The following is a 21,512-nucleotide window of genomic DNA, read 5'->3' on the forward strand; positions in this document are numbered from 1 at the left end:
AGAAATAAATAATAATCCACAACTAGGAGTATCTAGGAGATGTGATTCTATCATAAGTGCATAAATATTAAACTCTAAAAAATATATTTTGTAATTTGAATAATAAACATCTAACCCTGGAAAATGAAATAAGTATATTGGGAATGAATGTGGAAACTAGATATGATAATTATTTTATACAACTACCTCATTGATAAATAATATTTTACTATATACACCTATATTTATAAAGTTTTCTATAAAATATTATTGAGATAGGTAATGCGGGGTGTTATCCAAAAAAAACCATTTACATTAAAAGGAGTAATCCATCCCAAGCACAAAAACAAATTGACATTTTCTAGGAAGAGACTATACACACAAAATGTCTATATAAACTCTCTAATAACAAAAATATAATGATTAAAAAGGTCACAATAAAGAATAAACCAAACAAGAATGAGTTGAGTTCTGTAGTTTAAATTGTCATCATGGTATTCTTTCCTTTTGGTTGTGCACCCACAAATCAAATCTAGAAAATTGCTTGCACCATTTCCATCATAAAAGATGTATTGCCATTAGTTGAGAAAAGGTTGTTATGAAAAAAATGGGTTATTATATTTTTTGAGAAAATTAAAAAGAGTGGAGCAAATCTTTAAGATTATCATGAAACCTAATGTTGTTAACAATTTTTAATTTGAAGTAGCAATTTGACCAAACAAAATTATAAGATCAAATTGCAAAAGCGATCAACATAATGGACCAAATTGGTCATTTTGTTTTTCAATATAATCAATTATGTATATTTAACGAAGGTCATCTCAAAATTTATATTTCCAAAATTGAGAAGGTAGGGAAACAATAAATAATAAGAAAATATGGGCTCAAACAAATTTTTTTTATGATAATAAAGTATAGTCTTATAAGGAGATAAGTTATATCATCTAAACATTAAAATCATGGTAAGTGTCATATTTAACAATTTTCTAAAAGTTATACAAAATATGACATATGTCATGATTTTAGTAAAATTATATAAATCAACTTTTCATTCTTTATCTATACATAAATCGCTCATAATTATAGACATATATTATACTGACTACCATTACAAGAGAAATAAGTGTAATATCCTAAATAAAAAATAGTTATAAATATAATTAAGTTAAAGAAAATATGATATTTTATGAAAATAAGTTAAAATAGTATAAGAGTCAATACATTTTTATAATTTTTTTGTCACATATAATATAATATTCATTTAAATATGTCATTAGAATTTTATGGAGACAACAATTAGTATAAGAGTCAATATTTCTTCATAATTTTTAATAGAAGAATGATTTAAACATCTAATTAAAATTATTCATTCAGATTAAAATAAATAAACATTGACTATTATACTAATTGAACTTGTCTCTCCAATATCATATTTTATTTGTTTAACTTAATTATATTTATCATTATTTTTTGTTTAAAATATTATACTCATCCTTCCTACCTAAGGTAATCGATGTAATATGTAAATAAATTAATAGGAGTGACTTGTGTAGATACAGAAAAAAATATTTTATATAATTTTATTAAAACTATAATTTACTTTTATATTTAATAATAATGATACATATTGAGTTAACACTTTAATTTCCTATAGTGTAACTTTTGATTTCCTATTGTATCCTTAATATTTTAATTTTTTTTAAAATCAAATAGTATGTAACCTACCAACAACATATTAACCATACATCCACTTTCATTTTTTTTGCAATTAAAATAAAAACAAATAAATATACTATAAATATACTCAATAAAATTATAATATAAAGTATGTTCATGCAAAATAATATTTTGATTCATTAAAATAAAATATATAAAACTTAAATATTTAATAGCAAAACCGAAAGTAGTATATATAAATGAGAAAAATAAATGTAATGTATTGTATCTGTTTTATAAAATTGTTATTATCTTTTAGAGTGTAATATTGATAGTATAAAGAATGCACAATCAATATATTATATACCCTTCATTTGGATTATTATTTTATAAAAATTGAAATGTAATTAAAAATGAATTGTAAATAATGAAAACATCTTTTTCTGTATCTCTTATGAACTTGCCGGATCCCCTTTTTCTGTACGATAGAGGATGATGGTTGCGACAATGTTGTTGTGACTTGTGACAATTGTGAATGAAAAAAGAGCAACGAGTGTGGCAAATGACAATGGTGAGTGAATGATGATCAAAATATGAAAATATCTGATAAATAGCGACAAATATATAAATAATAGATATTGAGAATGTCAAGTAAGAAAAAAGAGAGACTTAACGATACTCCCCAATTCCCTCGCACTACTCAAATGTCTTCTCCTTCCTCTCCCGTCGCCGATCCTCTTCGCTCCGTCTTCCTCGGCGTCGACGTCGGTACCGGCAGCGCTCGTGCTGGTCTCTTCTTCTTATTCACTCATTCAATTTCTCATTCCTTTAACGTCCCTTGTTATTGTGCTACTAGTAGTATAAATAGAGGTGTGTAAAATTTGTATAATTGATTTCGTCTTTTCATTGGTGGTAACACAGGTTTGTTTGACGAGGAAGGAAAACTTCTTGGTTCATCAAGCAGCCCAATACAGATATGGAAAAGCGATGCATGTGTTGAGGTACTCTTTTTCACCCCTGTGAAGTAGGTTAACTTTCACTAGATCTATATGAATACCTAAAGCTGATGAGATTGCAATTAATTGCAGTCATTGCGAGAATTAACACATGTCCATTTAGTTACTAGGGCATTGACTCCATATCATGTTAAGTTGGTTGCGACAATTGAAAGGGAAATGTGTAGGGTTCAGTTATTAGTACTATAGGTATTGAAACTAGGGTAGGATACCGCAGAGTTTATGTGTTGTTGGCAGTTCTGGTGCTCTACGAGGCTATAGTGTATTTTTATGCTTTAGTTTCTGGGATTGCTAGATGAGAAGTGTGCTGGAATCTAGTATCTCCAAGATCAAACCAGTCTAAATCACGTTTCTTCTTAATTTTCTATTGAAGCAGACGGTTGGTCTATTATGTTGATATTGGAAATAGGAAAGGGGTGGTTTTAGTTTACAGACAGTAGTTCGTGTTGTGTTGGATATTTCTTTGTGTTTTCCACTTCCAATGCTTTAGCATGTATGTATTTTATATGTTATAAATAACATAGATTCTTATTTTTGTTCTAAACAGCAATCCTCTACAGATATATGGCTCGCAATTTGTGCAGCTGTAAAAGCAGCTTGCTCTCAGGCAAAAGTTGCACCTACAGAAGTAAAGGGTCTGGGATTTGCAGCTACTTGTTCTCTTGGTATGTAACATTTTTAAAATTGATATTTTTTAATCCTTTTACAACGTGGAAGGTTTAACGTGCGAATGAATGACTGTAACTGGATAACAGTCGCAGTGGATGCTGACAGCTCACCTGTTTCGGTTTCTTGGAGTGGTGATTCAAGAAGAAATGTGATAGTATGGATGGATCATAGAGCTGTAGAACAAGCTGAAAGGATAAATTCCTGTAACTCACCTGTACTAGAATATTGTGGTGGAGCTCTTTCACCCGAAATGCAACCACCAAAGGTACCATCTGAACTAGTGCCATTTTTTCATCAATGGTCATTGTACATAGTATGTTGTCTACTAAATTCCATTTTAAGCATTCCCCTCCTTATATCTATTTGTTGTAAAAAAATTCAAGTGCAGTGTAATTTTAGATTTTTATGGCTGCCTGTATAACTGTTGATACAATGATCACTGAAAATGTTAAACCACATCTGCAACTTGGATAGGCCATTTCCATCTGTCTTGGATTAAGCTTATAAATCATGGTTGATCTGAGTAGATGACCAACTAGATACAGTCTATAGGATTTGTAGGAATAATGTATGAACATATCATTCTTTCTTGAAAAAAGGTCTTTCCTCCTTTAACTTTTTGTTTCCTTGATCTTCTTGTTTTGTACTACTAGTGCTCTTAGTTGGAGTATTGTGGTTAAGTAAACTTGACTACCATAAAATTATATTACCAAGGATTTACATCTTGAAGATACTAAAACTGGAAAGTTTCTGCACAACTCAACTGGTTTTGAGTATGATTGAGTTTTATTGTATTCAATTATACCTTTATCAAACTTTTACTGATGGAATCTAACTTCTCAGCTTCTCTGGGTTAAAGAAAATTTGCAAGAATCTTGGGCTATGGTTTTCAGATGGATGGACTTGAGTGATTGGTTGTCATATAGGTACCTTATTACATTCCTAAAGACTTTTTGATGTCTAGTATCAGTTTGATGTTCAAGTCAAGTGGCACTTCACTTTGATTAATTTATGGCAATTTCTGTAGGGCAACTGGAGATGATACTCGCAGTCTGTGCACCACAGTTTGTAAATGGACATATCTTGGCCATGCACACATGCAACATATCAATGATCAAAACTCCCGAGATATGGAAGCTTGTGGGTGGGATGATGAATTTTGGGAGGAAATTGGTTTGGGTGATCTTATTGAAGGACATCATGCTAAGATAGGTATTTCATTTGACTGACATTGGCCTACCCACTTTCACTAGTGACAAGCTTTGAGACTGCCTAATGTGGACTTAATGCAAATTCCATATTTTATGACAGTTTGAGACTTGACTGTTGTGTAAATGCAAAATTCCTGTTTTAGTAGAGGATTTGTTCTCCTGCTGAAGTGGAAAAAGAGTCAATGCTATATGCTATTGGTGTTCCCTATTTGTCAATATATTTTCTCTGCTTTCAAGATTTAAGTATGAGATTGGAAGTATATGTGCAAATATCGATCTCTTTGACCAGGATTATTTCAAATTTTTATTACTTGTCTAGCAAATTTTAATGTAAGGAAATAATCTTATGGAATATTTTGGTGCAAGTGGAAACTGTTTTAGTCCACCTTAGCTTTTATACCGAACTTAATTATTTTTCGCCCTTTGGAAGTTCAATATGAAAAACAGTTTTATGACGCAGTATGCTTAGTTATGATTTAAGTTTGAAAGTTGTAATTGGTTTTTTCTTAAACAGTTCTTGTTTTTTCATGTGTGATCCAAAGAATAATGGGGGTAAGCTTTGAGTAAGCTTACGATTAATTATCTATTGTTTGTGCTATTCAATCTATTTCTATCTATTGGTTTCTCAACATGATAATGGTACATAATAACAGGACGAAGTGTTGCTTTCCCTGGCCATCCTCTGGGTTCTGGCCTTACTCCTACTGCTGCAAAGGCAAGAAATTCTGTATTGAAGATTTTGCATTCCTTTGTTGTTTGAACCAGTGCTTCCTTAAGCTTCATTAACAAAGCAAACATATGTTGCTTAGTAGGAAGAATATGAGTACTACCTTCCTCCTTCTGTGGAGATTGGTTTGATTTGATGTGACAAACTCCTATGATGCAGCTGGCTTTTAATACTTCTGATGGGTTGAAATTTTCAGGAACTGGGTCTTGTACCGGGAATTCCTGTTGGGACATCACTAATTGATGCTCATGCTGGTGGGGTGGGGGTCATTGAAAGCGTGCCACCATCAGAAGCTGAAGGTTGTTGTGACTTACCTTATGATTGTAGTTGTTTGGATAAAGCATTGGTATTTCTTACCTGAAAAAAATTACATATGCTCAGAACATGACAAGGAAGCGATTTCCAACCGCATGGTGTTAGTTTGTGGAACTTCCACATGCCATATGGGTGTATCCCGCAGCAAATTATTCATTCCTGGGGTTTGGGGTCCGTTTTGGTCAGGTACAATATACCAGTTTCTCCATTTTGGTTGACATTTTGAAATAATTGTGGTCCCTAGATTATCTGATAGGGTGGCTACTATGGCAATTCATGCATTTTACACTCGTTAATACCAAGATGATTGAAAGTTACAGTTTCAAGTGAGAAGTAGATTTTCCCTTATGGTAATAACTTTAAGTTGATTGGTTGTGGTCAAAATTCATGAATAAAATCTGCTTTGTTGGAACTTGGATATAGAAGACATAACACTAATCCCCTATTTATACTAACGTTATACTTCTGATTACTTGAGGAAACATATCATAAAATATAAGATAGAGTAATATCAATCCTAAGAGATCTTCTAAGATATTATAAACAAATATATAATCATAATAATATGAGACATTTATCTTGATATCCAAATATCCTATGGATATTCTCTATAAGATAATTTAAGATATTGTGAGATACTTTCATATATACTGACATTCTCAATAACATCATTCATGTATCTGTCCTTTGAAAAGTCATTATTTGTGTTATGATTAGTTCCTTTTTGTCGAAATTGATATTGATACTGGCATAAACAGTAAGAGGTAACAGTAACTGAAGGGTTACATCTGAAGGATATGCTGCTTAGTTTCAGCATCTTATATTTCATTTAAGATTAATATAAGCATTCATCATTGTTTCTCTTGCATTTTATGTTGTAACCTGTTTCTTCTTTATCCAAACTTTCAGCAATGGTACCAGAATATTGGCTGACTGAAGGTGGGCAGAGTGCTACTGGTGCATTATTGGATCATATAATTGAAAACCACGCTGCTTCTCCACTGCTTGCAAATCGAGCTGCTTCTCAAAGTAAGAACTTTTCTTGGATGGAGTCTTTTAAATATATATATTAATAAACATTTAACAAGTCAGATTAGTCGCCTTTTACGAATGTCTTAACTTGGCTAATTGTTCTATGCTTTAATGTTTCAGAGATTTCAGTGTTTGAGCTTCTGAACAAGCTCCTGGAAACAATGATGATTGAGCAAAAGCAATCCTTTGTTGCTGCCTTGACTGAAGATTTACATGTTCTTCCTGACCACCATGGGAACAGGTATTTTTTGGCCAATGATGACTTCCCCTCCGCTATATGCCATAATGGCTTCCAAATAATAGGCTGCTATACATGATTGCACAGGTCTCCCATTGCAGACCCAAAATCAAAAGGAGTTATCTATGGTTTGACACTTGACACAAGTGTGAAACAGTTGGCTCTTCTATACCTAGCAACTGTGCAGGGCATTGCCTATGGCACCCGTCACATTGTAGAGCATTGCAATGCCCATGGTCACAAAGTAAGGATGCACAATGCTCACACACATTTGATGTTGTTACTACTTTTTTTGGGTCCGCTAGTCATTTACATAGGTTGTTGATGCAGATTTGATGGATTTTATTACTGTGATTTTTCTGCCTTTGTTTGCAGATCAACACTCTTCTTGCATGCGGTGGCCTATCAAAGAACCCTATCTACATTCAGGAACATGCTGATATTATTGGTATTATTGAGTGTTTTTTATTGGACCTTTTTCATTGTGTTACGTATTCTGATAAAGATATCATTGTCGTACATATTCTGTATGGAGTTATGAACTTTTTCAATGTGACAAATGACACTTGTGTTCCAATTTTAAAAGGGCAGCAAAAATATGCTAGCATCTTGGGTTTCTTACCTTGTCCAATGATAACCATTAAAAAAACAAAACAATAATAACTCAGTAATTTAGCTGTAGAAAAACAGGATAACGGGTCAAGAACTTCAATCTTATATAAAATATTTCTAAATTGCGTGTATATAATACAACCCTGCTAGACAGCTAGTATCTCAAACTTTGTCATCAGCAGAATTATTTGGCATCTTATGTTCCCTCGCAAAAATTAGGTTGTAGTTGTTCCATGATCTGGATTTTATCTTATTTTATATTTTTAATTCATTAATAAAAATTGAATAAATTTCCTCTGCTCCCTTAGAATAAGAAATGTCGAAGAAGGTATCGAAGCGTTAGCTTATTATACTTTTAAAAAAATAGCGAATCACAGTTATAATTGTCCCAGGTTGCCCTATTATTCTTCCAAGGGAGAGTGAATCTGTGCTCTTGGGTGCTGCTATCCTGGGTGCTGTTGCTTCAAGGAAATATCGGAGCCTTAGTGAGGCCATGAAATCCCTTAATGCTGCTGGTCAGGTGTGGAATCATTTCCTTCTATCTTGAAATATTTAAAAATTTAAAACAAGTAATTTTTTTTAGATTACAGGTCAATTGCGAAAGTTACATGTAGGGATGGTAGTTTTCAAGTAATTCTCAATGTGTGATCAACACTTGCACTAAATTGATACTAAAATGAAATGTGTAGTCAAATTGGGATAAAGAACATAGTGTGGGTTCAACTTTTTAATATATCTTCTTGGTAAAAAAAGAGTAAAACCTGAATTAGTCCTCCAAAGAAAATGATCATCAAATAAGTCCTGAAATTTTAAAATGACCAGCACAACGATACTTCTATGGACTTTACTCACATACATCTTTCGTGGTCTTAATTTTACACTGTGGTGGCCATTTTAAACTTCTGATGACTTATTTTGTGATCATTGTATCTTTGCTGGACGAATGTCACATTTTACTCTAAAATATACTAGGAAATAATTTGTTACACAATTCTCATAAAATTATTATCAATTTTGCATTTTTTTGATAAAAACATGCATTCAACTCAGTCAATATTTTCTGATATGCTACTTCCTAGTTACTACCTACTAGTTAGAAAAACAGATATATCATTTGTTATACTGTGTGGTCTTGCGAATGTGCCACCTAGCAGTGAGAGGCTGCATTAGTCATATATACTCATTGTATGCATCTCATTAACAGTGCAAAGATGAGTAGGCTAGTCCTGAACTGAGCTATCGAATTTCAATTGGCTGTGATAAAACCCCATATTTTCTATCCTAATGCCTTCCTCCTATTGTTGTCTCTACTCATATTATATTGCTGCTGCTCCTAGTTTTCCCTGATGGGCTACTAAAGTGCATGAATTTTGGTAGGTCATTCATCCATCTAAAGATCCAAAGGTTAAAAAGTACCATGATGCCAAATACAAGATCTTCCGTGACCTTTATACACAGCAGCTCGAGTTTCGTTCCATGATGGCTCAAGCCTTGGCATAGCTTTGCAAATTGCCGGAGCTCAAAACTGAACATTACTAGTTTGATCATTATCTGTTTCAAAATGGTCATACTTTTTGGTAGTAGGTTAGGCATTGAAGAACTCAAAGATACAAGAAAAGACAAGTTACATGTACAGGCTCATTGGCAACTTATTCTTTTCCTTAAACAAAACCAACATGGAGCTTGATGTTGTACATAATCGATCATAAACCCGGATAAAAGGTAAAAATTATGCTGGACTATCAACAATTGAGAATAATTTATATAATATTCTTGGTTCAAGTAGTGCCATATGATGTGATAGGACTTCCTTAAATCTGGACCAGTTGAAAGGCATATTTAAATGCAGTGGGCCCCTGTAAAGTTTCAACCACTAGTTATTCCCAACCCTTTTATTCTTGTGAGCTTTTAAGAAACAAAACGTGAGTTTTTAAGGATACACTTCCAAATCATCGACTTCCACCTTCTATTTGTCTTAGATGCGCTTCTGCTTTAGAAGAAGCAGCATATGCTTGTTTCAACCACTCTCGATTTTCAGAAAAGATTTGATGGGAAAAATACGAAGCTTGGTTACAAAATTTGTTGATTGCTTAACTTGCTCATAGCTGGCTTAGGAAGACATCCTTCTATTATTTTAGGTTTTGGGGTTTGAGAAGGATCTAATCACAACTAATGCAAAATTGTGTCATAAATACCCATATTTGAAAATAAAAGAAAAACTCTTATATCATTACCATGCTTATAAGCAGGTGTTTATCTAAGATCTTCTATTAATACATGTATAACTAATGCTATCTAACTTTATCAGAAGTTGTCGGCTTAAGTTCTAAATTTTTCTCTTCTTTTGGTGTGCAAACTATAAAGGTTATACACTGATTGATTTTGTAACAAGTTTTCGAATCAATAATTTACTAAAAAGGAATTAAAACATATATATTATTAATATAACGCACACAATCATATATGGGGTGAATATAAATCAAAAGTTGATGGAAGAGAAAAAAATAAATTAAGAAAAACAATTTCCTGAATCAATAAATAAACATATTATTAAAAAAATAAACAAGTACTTTAACTCTTAAGGAATTAAATGCTTAAAGTTTGCATGGGAAAATAGTATTAAATACATTGAATATTTTTCTACTTAACTTCCCGAGATATGAATTCTTTTTTTATTGGCTTTCCACGTGGTTGGTCCAATAGTTAGCATCTTGGAGTATTTGTGGATACCATAGTAAAATCTTCATAAATAATCTCTACGAAAAAACAAATCTGCTATGAAGAATCGAGAACTATTTCTGTCACAATTCTATCTATCTGTAAATAAAAAGTATATCCATTAACAACAACAACACCCTTATATTAATAATATATACACAAAAATATTTATGGGGTGAAAAGAAATAAAAAGTTGATAATGAAGGAAAAAAGTAGAGTGAGGGTGTGTGGTGAGTTGAGTTGAAGAATTTAAGAGCATATATTCCGGAGTGATAAATTAAATAATATGCTAAGAACATAGTATTAGGAGAGGTTGCCACGTGGAACAGTACATAGCAAGCAGGCATCGCATTCTCTTCCCTTTTTCTATGTCTCTCTCCTTCTTCTCCTTTCCCACAATCTTTGAAACTCTCTTCAATTAATCCAATCTTTATAACTCTTCTCTCTCCTTCACTTCATAACCCACTTCCACCATCTCACAATAACTTAAACCCACAACCAATACCCAGCGCGTGAGATACAGATAGACCCAACAACGTTGCTCTAACTAATCTTAATAATTTCCTCATTGGGTTATGATTTCACTACAAAATTTCTAATTTTGTTATCTGGGTATTGCCGATTTCGCTATCTCAGGTATCGTCAACTAATGCGAACCTCCTGAAATATTGGAACTTTTTTGTATCTGTGTTCACACCTTTGGATTATTATTGTTCAATCCTCTTTTCCTTCATTTTTCTTTCCCCTTTATATAAATTTTGTCTCTTTTCATTATTCTCCCTCATTCCACGCATGGTTATACATATATGCTGTGAGTGATGCTCTCGTGTCATGTGTAATAATAAAGGGTTTCAATGTTTAAGCCAGTCTGATAATAATCTATTTGATAATCTTCACCATCATACACAACAACATCACTATTTGATGGATAGCCCCACCGCGGTTCGATCTCCGGCCACTGGTGGTTCTGATCCCGGTTCCAACGACGAAACCCGGCGTGTTAAATTCCTGTGTAGCTTTCTAGGGAGCATAATACCACGACCGCAGGATGGTAGATTACGTTATGTAGGTGGAGAGACACGTATTGTGAGTGTTCCACATGATATTAGCTATGAGGAATTGATGATGAAGATGAGAGAGTTGTATGATGGTGCTGCTGTGTTGAAGTACCAGCAACCTGATGAGGATCTTGATGCCCTTGTCTCTGTTGTCAATGATGATGATGTGGTTAACATGATGGAAGAGTATGATAAATTAGGTTCAGGTGATGGATTCACTAGGCTCAGGATTTTCTTGTTTTCGCAATTGGAGCAGGATGGTTCCTCACACTTCAATGATGGGGATGATAATGAGAGAAGGTATGTTGATGCATTGAATATTTTAAATGATGTTTCTGATTTTAGGATGTTGAATCAAATGGAGTTTCCTATTATGAACCCTGTTGAGGATATCCATATGCCTGATCAATTATATAATCCAATTAGTGTGGAAGGTGGGATTTATAGCCAGAGAAGTGGGGAACTATCTATGCCGCCACAGTATAATTTGCATCATATTGCCATTCAGCACCAGCAGCAACCTATGAGTCAGAGGTTTAGTGAAATGGATTCTCCATGGAGTCCTGCTTTTTACTCTCCTAGGCATCATGCTCACCATGACTCAAGATCAGTGGTAGAATTTCCATCTTCTCCTTCAAGTGCGAGGTACCGAGGGCCGTTTCCCGAATTACCGGATTATGGAGTGCCCGAAGAGTATGCTCGACATCATGTGTATGACAATCAACCGCAATATCCTGAAAATGTTGTGTGGATGCCAACAGCACCACCACCACATTGTGAGAAGTCAGGGTTTCCAGGAAACAGTTTTCATGGCCCTAATGTTGTAGATGGGAACAGTATATGTGACCACTGTCGCATGAGTTTTCCGAGAGGTCAACCATCTATGGAGCTTCCTAATAATATCAGTAATGGACTCCCACCGGTTGTTGGTAATTCATGTGCAGAATGCCCCTCAACTACGGTGAATGCCATCTATCCGAATGAGCCTAGTAATGATCTTGTTATAAACTTGTCTAGGCATGGTAGTGTGAATGATGGACATACTTACTTGTCTAGGCATGGTAGTGTGAATGACAGTCATACTCTGTCTGCCAACTATGTTCAGCAACCACCTGGACCTGAATTGGGGGCTGAGCTATTTCCTGACCAAACCATGCCTGCTATAGCACATATTCAAATTCCTGCCCTTGAAGAGCACAGTATCCGGTTTGGAAATCCTCCTTCTCCTTATGCAGTAGATAGTCATTTTGCTGTGCCCCGTGGACATGTGCCCGGGCATGCTTTCTGGAGAAATGCTCCCACTCCAGTTCATATTGGACCATCTTATGAAGTATCTACTTCATCTCAGCAGGTGAATGGTATGATAAATGCTGGATTAGTCAGGGTAGAGAGCAACCCAGGATTTTTTGTTGGGCCAGATAGTCAAAACCCTATTCCTTTGGTTGATTCCCCACTGATGTTGTCAGGACATGATGGGTTAGCTATCTCAGAACATCCTTACACACAGACTCTGAAAATGAGTTCAAATGCCATTGATCAGGAAAATCAACATCCGATAACTGTAGATGCAATCTACCCATCACAGGACATAAATGCTAGCACTTTCTTGGAACCTATGCAGCTGCCAAAATCATCCGTTAATATGGTTCACGGAAATGTTGAAAACTATAATGCTCAGCCGCATGTTATATCTTTTTCAGAGCAAAATAAAATCACAGAAAATGTATTCAAAGCTGTCAGTCAACCTGCAGCAGAGTGTGGAAATGTTGAGAAACTGGCAGACAAAGACCCTTCTGCTCCAGAAGATTCTAAGCATTTGGTTGATCAATTCAGTTTCTTGCCTGAGTTGATTGCTTCTGTAAAAAAGGCTGCATTAGAAGGTGCCGAGGAGGTCAGAGCTAAAGCTGAAGAGCATGAAAATTCTCAGATGCACAATTCAAAACCCAAAGAAGAAACAGCGAATGAGGTAGAACTAGTGGTAAGGAAAAAGTGATTTGGTTTTTATTTTTTAATATGAAAATTATATTTGTTTTCTTCTATCAGAGGTGAGTGTGATTATGCTTGAGGTTAGTTTATGTTGTCTTATATATAATATGTATTTATTTTCTCTTGTAGAATGCTCATGATGATTTAGAATCGGAACCTGAAAATGACCATGTGGATACTTCTAAAATTGAGCCTACAAAGGCCGAGGAAGAAGCAATTGCTAGGGGGTTGCAGGTTTTCACGTCATCTTACTCAAAATCCATTATGTTCTTATCACATTTTCTTTTCCATTTTTTAACGGTCTTTTCTGGGTTTCCTTTTCCCACATATCTTGGGCTGATGGTAGGCTGATCATTTTTTTTCAGACAATTAAAAATGATGATCTGGAGGAGATCCGCGAGCTAGGTTCTGGAACTTATGGGGCTGTCTATCATGGGAAATGGAAGGGTTCTGATGTTGCCATTAAGAGAATAAAAGCTAGCTGTTTTGCTGGAAGACCATCTGAAAGAGAGAGATTGGTAATATTTTTATCTGATAGTTTTTCCTTTCTTTTAAATAGTTGTTGATTCAAACATTTAGAATACAATTTTTTCCCTGCCCTCTGTGTTATGAATGTTCAACCTTGCTAAAAAAAGTTAGTGACATGAAAAATAATTACATTTTGTTTTACTAAGAGGTTAACAAAAGGCTGAAATTGTGGCCCCCAACAAATATTTGAATGTATTACACACACACATACAACCTGACCTAACCTTATATAGAATTAGTTTTGGGATTGAAGTAAGATCAGATTGAGGTGGCATGCAATTCATTGGTTATAGCCCGGAAAGAGAGTGTGATTATTTTACTCTACATAGAGCGACATTTGTTTTATGTAGAATGGAACATCTGATTTTCCTGTAGTACAAGGATATTTAGAATAGAGGGATGGTGGGGCAAGTATTACAAACAAGTAATTTGAGCCCCAAGCTATATATACTGATTTCAATTGGTTGTCTTCCCAGATTGCAGATTTTTGGAAAGAGGCATTGCTGTTGAGTTCATTACATCATCCAAATGTTGTCTCCTTCTACGGTATTGTTCGTGATGGCCCTGATGGTTCTTTAGCAACTGTGACAGAGTTCATGGTTAATGGATCTTTAAAACAGTTCTTGCATAAGAAAGATAGGTAATTTGGTGCACGCATTGAGTCGAATTTATATTTCATCGCTGTTTTCAAGCAATGTGATGTATTGTTTACTCTGAGCCATTTAACAGGACAATAGATCGTCGTAAGAGGCTCATAATAGCTATGGATGCTGCATTTGGGATGGAGTATTTGCATGCCAAAAACATTGTGCATTTTGATTTGAAATGCGAAAATCTATTGGTCAATATGAGAGATCCGCAACGGCCTGTCTGCAAGGTACACATAAGAGTTTGGATCCAATAAACCATTATGCAAATTTTAGGAAATTCATGTTCAGATCTGTCCAAATTTTATAGCTGTGGTGTATAACCAATTATATTTAAGCTCACATACATATACATGTATGTATTTATGTGTGTGTGTGTATGTACTATATATACATATTATATATATTTATATGTATATAACCTGATAGCAGAGATTGAAACATTGTGTATTTTTCAGATTGGTGATTTGGGTTTATCAAAGGTCAAACAGCACACTCTAGTGTCAGGAGGGGTACGAGGAACTTTGCCATGGATGGCACCTGAACTTCTTAGCGGGAAAAGCACTATGGTGTCAGAGAAGGTATTCTTGGCATAGCTGTTTTAATTTACATTGATAATATCCCTTTCACATCTTTTGTGATGATCTTTCCTTGCATCTATACTTGTGCTGTAGATTGATGTTTACTCATTCGGGATAGTCATGTGGGAAGTACTCACAGGGGATGAACCCTATGCTAATATGCATTGTGCATCAATAATAGGTGAGAACCAAGTAACAAACCAAATGCATAGAGCAATTTGTTTTGCTATAATTATATGCTTTTCCATTTTTGCTTGCGAAGTTATTCTATCTCACTATCTGTGTATGTTTTAAGAGAATTTGTACTTCTGAATGTCATACTTAGCTCAGGAAATTGATAACTGACTGTTTTTAAGTTTTTGTTTTATGCTTTTATTCCTTGGAGGATTTTGTCAACTGTAATAGGGTGTGAACCTGGTTTCCATTGTATTCAAGCAAAATAACACTGACATGGAATTTTTGTAATTTTGTTTTTGGCAGTTGCTCTTTGTTGTTAACTTGTGGTTCTGGTTCTCCTTCTCCTCTTCCTCACTCGTAAATTTTCTGTGCTGTCTGTGTCTGTTTATCTGCCTCTGTTGAGTTTTTCATCATGCATTTATATACCTTAGCCATTTCCGAGGCGTCCAATTGTAGATACTTCTGGAAAAATATTGGGATATGAAATGTCCTAAATTGTTCCAAATAAGGTGTGACTTAATTGTAGAAAAGCACATCTCATTGCAGCATACAGCAGCTACAGTCAGGCTTCCAAAATTGTCATGCCTTCAATCCATTACATGTTGCAGACTTATAAATATTTACTATTGTCTTATTTTGTTTTGCAGGAGGAATTGTGAACGGCAGTTTACGCCCTCAAACCCCAACATGGTGTGATCCTGAGTGGAAGTCTCTAATGGAAAGTTGTTGGGCTTCAGATCCTGCAGAAAGGCCATCATTTTCAGAAATTTCTAAGAAGCTGAGGACTATGGCTGCTGCAATGAATGTGAAATAGTCAATTCGTCTTAAAACAGTCAACCGCCCTTCTTGCACCCTATATAGCTTAGAATTGGTGAAGGAAGGGGAGAATATATATTAAAAGGAGCCTTGTATTCAACCTTATCCAAATCTTTTGTAATGTTGCCTTCAATGCTATTTCCCTTAGTGCAGTCAATTTGCACCGTAGCATGGATTTTCTCCTAGCAGCGGCATGGTGCTCCGAAGAAAGCCACATGTAGGGTGAATATATCAAGTGTAGGTGATTTTGTTATTATGTGATTGAAAATTATTTGGTAGAAAAATGTTTCCTTTTCATAATGTGTGGTTTTAATGGTACTTTACCTGGCTTTTGCAGTTTTGCAGGGTGATGATAGCAATAGTTGTGCTTCTACCACCATCTGAGGAGGAACCATGCCTTCTAGAGGGACGCGTATATAAATTAACATACTTCAAGTCTGTGCTTTATATGGACAGGATGAAGAATTATGCTTCCTATCTGCACATGGAACAAATTCAATTTGTCCTCAATATTTTATTTGACTGGCTTTATTATTTTGATACCATATATTCTCAATCACACAAATATGCGTGCTTAATGTGTTTTGGCTCTTGAAGCTGTATAAAGGTAATTCTTTACATAATGACATGTCCTGCTTCTTTTGTCAAATATGGATAATACAACTTCAGGGAAGTTCTTACTTATCCAGAATTTGTCTTTGAGGAATTGTTCTATTTAATGAAGATGCCCCTTGATCTGTTCTATGAAAGCTGTTTATGTAGTTATGTACCATTTTTGCAACTTGTGTTCTCATTCTGGCAAGACCAAATAATGGTTAACCACATGCATTAACCTTTCTTAATTATACACATGTGAATATTACAGAATGGATTATAGAATATAAGAACATGTGAATTTTGACAAGGGAATACAAAGAAATATTGCAACGTTGATTGTAAGAAATCACAACCTACAATGGCCAAGCAAGTAAAAATATGTTTTTACAAAGTGGAGTTATTCATGATTGAAATTAGATGTTGCCATGTTATATAGCAGAAAAACCATATTTTCAAGGAAAATTGAGGGTATTCAAGAATAAGATAGAACTCATTATTCAAGAACCCATTATATAGTTAAGTTTGATATCTGCAATAATATTTATGCATATAGTGGCATAAGTATATTTACGTCAACTCAAAATGTAGGATACTTTCCTAATATACCTGGTCAAACTTTCTGTCCTTCATTGAGGTTACTATATTACCATGTATCAATGCAATTGAAAAATGAAAATAAAAAATCCTCCTGTTTATAACTCTGTAATAATAAATCAATTTAAAAAACATGGTTTAGATTGCTTGTATATTATTTTGGCAAGGCAAATTCATATAAAATTTATACCACTAAAAAGCAGCTTTATATGACAAAATGGTGATTGCCGAATCTCGTTGACAAAATTAAATTTGTTGCACCTATCTCTTATGATTCAAAACTAGATATTATTGGTTTCAATGTAGGGATTTTAATGGTTGTGAATGATTAAACAGTGAAGTTTAAGTTAGAGTATGTGGCATCAGTGACCAACTCTGAATGTGAAGAAAAATTCATAAAGTCAATTTATGTGACACAATCAACATCTATATCTACTCCCTTGGCCCTCTTCTATTACTACTTCTTCTACCTCATACCTAACACACGGGGGAGACTTTCCTATTAAAGTCAAACTAGGCATATTTTTTACACGTGTATTTCTATAATAAAAGAATAAAAGTTTACCTTGATGATTTTTTGTTACAAGTTTTACTGAAAATATTGCATTATTATGACTGAGATAAGTGATTTTCACTTATCCAACCACTAGTATTAAATCTCAATAAAACAAAGATAGTTTTGTCCCTCTTGTGGTCTTACTTAACGTAAACTAGATTAAATGTTGCTTTTCTGAAATCCAAATATTGGATGATTTATTTAAATTAAAAAAATGAATCAACACTTCTGTGTATTTCTCACTAACTTAGATGTGATACAAGTATCAACATAGGTTTGTTACCATTACTATTTAATCAAGTACTTAACTAAAATAGTTTTGCATTTAACATTTGTTAGGGTGACTATAGAAAGAGAGGGTTAAGGACCACTCTTTAACTCAACAGGGTAAATGGTCTATTCACAATGATGTAGATCACATGTTCTTAATGGTGTTTCATTTTCTGTCACAAACTAATCATATATTAACATGTAGATAAAATTTAAAAAATAAAAGGTAATAAAACAGAATACTCTAATTGACTTGGGACATAGAGTAAAACATTGTTCACAAATTATCCTTATTCACAATCCCTATTGATACGTATTATTTTACAACAAAATGTGCTTGAAGCAGAGATAGTAAAAGTTTGGTTAGTATTATTTTATTTATTATAAGTAACACGTATTGAAATGATGATTAGTGTGATGTCAAAGAAGAATTAATACAGAAGTGGGTTAGCATAAAGAAATCGGAATCCAATTAGTCCACTAGGATAGCATCTTTGTCAACTCCAGTGACGACATATACAAAGGAAGGGTCTTTCTACGAAATCACTGGCTAGCTATTTATATATTAAACCTACTTTACTTCATCCATCCTTATCTTCATTCTGTTACATTCAAAATATTTAATTAAACAAATAGAACCCACGGTGTCATGATAGCAAAGTTATACTTCCTTGGATCAGCACAAAAGATATGTAACAAAAGCAAAATCCACTTATTTGGAATAAACCATTTCATTTTATAGTTATTTATGTTTTTGCTATGGGACAGATTTTTTATTCAAGTTTAAGATCAACCCAACTCTATTAACTCAACAGAAAAATAAAAAATACACAAGATAGATATATGAATATCACAATATCAAATATGTTCTTGTACACCTAAATTTCCTTTTAATACAAATGTTTCGAGTAAAGAGATGCTCTCCATAGATTTATTTTATCAATCATACCCAAATTATAATATCTTTATCTTCTGATTAGTAAAGTTTTTATTGCTGATAAAAAAATCATACCCAGGTTAGAATGGTAGTCAAAAAGTAGCAACAAACTTTATGTATGAGATTGAAATTTGAATTACAATATTGTCATTTTTGTTCTAATTGCGACCCAAGAATTAGTCTTACAACTATAACTATTTATATTTTTGTTCTAATTATCAATTCTAACATTAAGACAGATATTAATCAAAGGATGATTTATATTTTATAGTAATATCATAAATTACATATAAATGGTGATAAAGTAAACCAAATGTGTAAACACAACCATTTCATTAGAAGCCAGCAAACATTCAAAAGAAAAAATGGCATTGTATCAAATAATACTGTATATAATTCGTAAAATAAAAATATACAGTACACAATAGTTGAATAAATTAAAGCAGCATCAATAATTACCAATATTTTTTGTTATTGGTCATGTACTTCCATGTTTATCCTCTCATGAAAACTGTGTTCATAAGCAGTTCCACTAGATTGGTCATCTTGATGATGAAATGTACTATTCTTTTTCCCAGATTCTTCACCTCTAATTTTCTTGAGGAAGAAAATTAAATACAGAGCGTCAATGCAAGAATCTTAGTTAAGGAGAAAGACAAACAGAACCATGTTTTCTTCGTCCTAAAGATCTGAGACTATTTGATGATAAAGATATTAATGTTTATAAATATGAGAGCCTAGTGCTTTTTGAATTTGATAGTTTCTTCTTGTTATATTTCTATGTTGGTGTGGTTCCGGGCCTCTATTTTCCTGCCTCTTGATTAAAATATTGCACTAGATGGAGTATTAAATTAGGATACACAGGTCAATGAGTGGTGCTTATTCTCAAAAACAATTGAATTTCGAAGACCTTTCTGTTTGGCTTTTACTTCTTTTCTAGTTTTCATACACTTTCCAACCCAACTTGTCAAAGAGGTAGAAAGAAGATAAATTAAATCAATAAAGATTAAACAAAATTAAGTGTTTTTCGTATTACCAAAATTCATTTTCTCACCTTTTTGGGTAAGCAATTCTTTCGGGGTTCGTGGTTTACCCTTTTTCAAGTGTTGCTCTCAGGAATCAAACATTTAACATTGATAATCCAATGAAACTTTACACCACTAGATCAATGTTTTATTAGTATAAAATGAAGGGCTTTGTTTGTTGATAATAACCCAACAATAAATAAAAATGGAAAACTTATCCCACCATTAATTTAACAAATGTTTCAACCTTTTCATTTTCTTCTTTTACAATCTCATATATAGCTGCATTATTGTTCTATCAACCCCAAGTTCAAGACTTATCAAAGAGCTAACTTTTCTTTAAATTATACTTGATCCTATGTAACTACTGATAAGTAAGGACTATAGCATGTTGTTTTGTAAATCTTATTTTTTAATTTTTGACAATGATATTTTTACCCTTAATCTAATATAATATATATGATTTTTCAGTTATTCATTTAATACATTGCAGCTGGTTATACAATTGATTTTGACATACAAATTTACTAACGAGATAGTTATATAACTATTAGGTTTCAGCTAATAGCACATCTTTCTGCTTTAATCTCTAACTAAGAAGTAATTAAGTTAATATTAAGCAGATGTTAAAGAATAATTTGACGTCTGTTGTTCATATGTGTCAAAGAACATGAACTTTCGTGGAAAATATCTTGTCATGACGGGAAGGATCAAGTTTTCATTGATTTGGTTTCAAAGTAAGAATCAAGTTGGTTATGATTTTGTGGTGAAAGCAACCATTTTCAAGGGATTGACTTTTTCTACCCTTCATCACCAGCTTCTCAATATATATATATAGTTTCTAATAAAGATCGATTTCAATCGCTAGCTTAACCTTTTATAATGTAATGTTGAGACCAGCTTAAAAATAAAATGTCCCTATTTATTGGAGCTTAATTAGACATTCAGAAACCTTACTTAAAATAGAAAATTTATGTCCGTACATGCCCATGATGACCAATTTGTCGCAAGATTATTTGAATTTTAGAAACCAGCGTCATAGAATGTATGATATTCAAGCATAACTTATTTAGAAAACGTCCCAATTATATTGATGGGAAGAAAGGGAAAGAGCAAAAAAGTCAGGAAAATAGCACATGTCTGTGCCTCTGTGCAACATTTTTTGTTTTTGGCTAATTAAATGCAAATGCTTCATTATTCACCCAAAAAATTCCATGTGCAACATTTAATTTCCTCCATTTTTTGATGTGATATATATATGTGTGTGCAATATTTTCAGTCTTTGCATATGGGATACGTAATCACCAAGCTCGTATATATTTTCTGCATAGGAGTAGTTGTTATTTAATGAACCATAGTAATTTGTGTCTCCTTCTGGTACATTTTCCATGAGAACATATTGAGATAATTAATTACTTATACTTAAAGAAATAATTACTAGCTAATAGGGACATTTACTGTAAATACAAGCAAGGATATGAATAAATTACTAATATAGTTGGGAAGGCTTGACAATGGAACATTTTCGAGGACAATGACGACAAACTAAGAGGATGGAGGCTTCTTT

General features: G+C 33.4%; 2 protein-coding genes across 9 annotated transcripts; both read left to right on the forward strand.

The window, feature by feature from the left end:
• LOC109362251 (FGGY carbohydrate kinase domain-containing protein) lies at positions 2,155-9,337 on the forward strand. The gene is made up of 15 exons (XM_019607912.1): positions 2,155-2,424; positions 2,557-2,636; positions 3,199-3,316; positions 3,407-3,585; positions 4,164-4,246; positions 4,348-4,532; positions 5,185-5,246; positions 5,455-5,557; positions 5,640-5,759; positions 6,483-6,602; positions 6,726-6,846; positions 6,931-7,087; positions 7,219-7,291; positions 7,848-7,975; positions 8,833-9,337. The coding sequence occupies exons 1-15, from the start codon at positions 2,280-2,282 to the stop codon at positions 8,953-8,955; spliced, it is 1,797 nt and encodes a 598-aa protein (XP_019463457.1). The 5' UTR covers positions 2,155-2,279; the 3' UTR covers positions 8,956-9,337.
• LOC109362248 lies at positions 10,411-16,790 on the forward strand. Of its 8 annotated transcripts, none has more exons than XM_019607908.1 (10): positions 10,411-13,209; positions 13,347-13,451; positions 13,583-13,735; positions 14,222-14,385; positions 14,475-14,622; positions 14,851-14,973; positions 15,067-15,154; positions 15,798-16,021; positions 16,120-16,203; positions 16,304-16,790. In XM_019607908.1, the coding sequence occupies exons 1-8, from the start codon at positions 11,005-11,007 to the stop codon at positions 15,962-15,964; spliced, it is 3,153 nt and encodes a 1,050-aa protein (XP_019463453.1). In that variant the 5' UTR covers positions 10,411-11,004; the 3' UTR covers positions 15,965-16,021; positions 16,120-16,203; positions 16,304-16,790. The 8 variants fall into 8 exon arrangements, with proteins under 8 accessions (XP_019463453.1, XP_019463452.1, XP_019463454.1 ...); XM_019607907.1 differs by having other exon boundaries at positions 16,120-16,201; positions 16,312-16,790; XM_019607909.1 differs by having other exon boundaries at positions 16,120-16,183; positions 16,312-16,790.

Source organism: Lupinus angustifolius, chromosome LG12, assembly GCF_001865875.1.
Source record: "Lupinus angustifolius cultivar Tanjil chromosome LG12, LupAngTanjil_v1.0, whole genome shotgun sequence".
NCBI classification, from domain to species: Eukaryota; Viridiplantae; Streptophyta; class Magnoliopsida; order Fabales; family Fabaceae; genus Lupinus; species Lupinus angustifolius.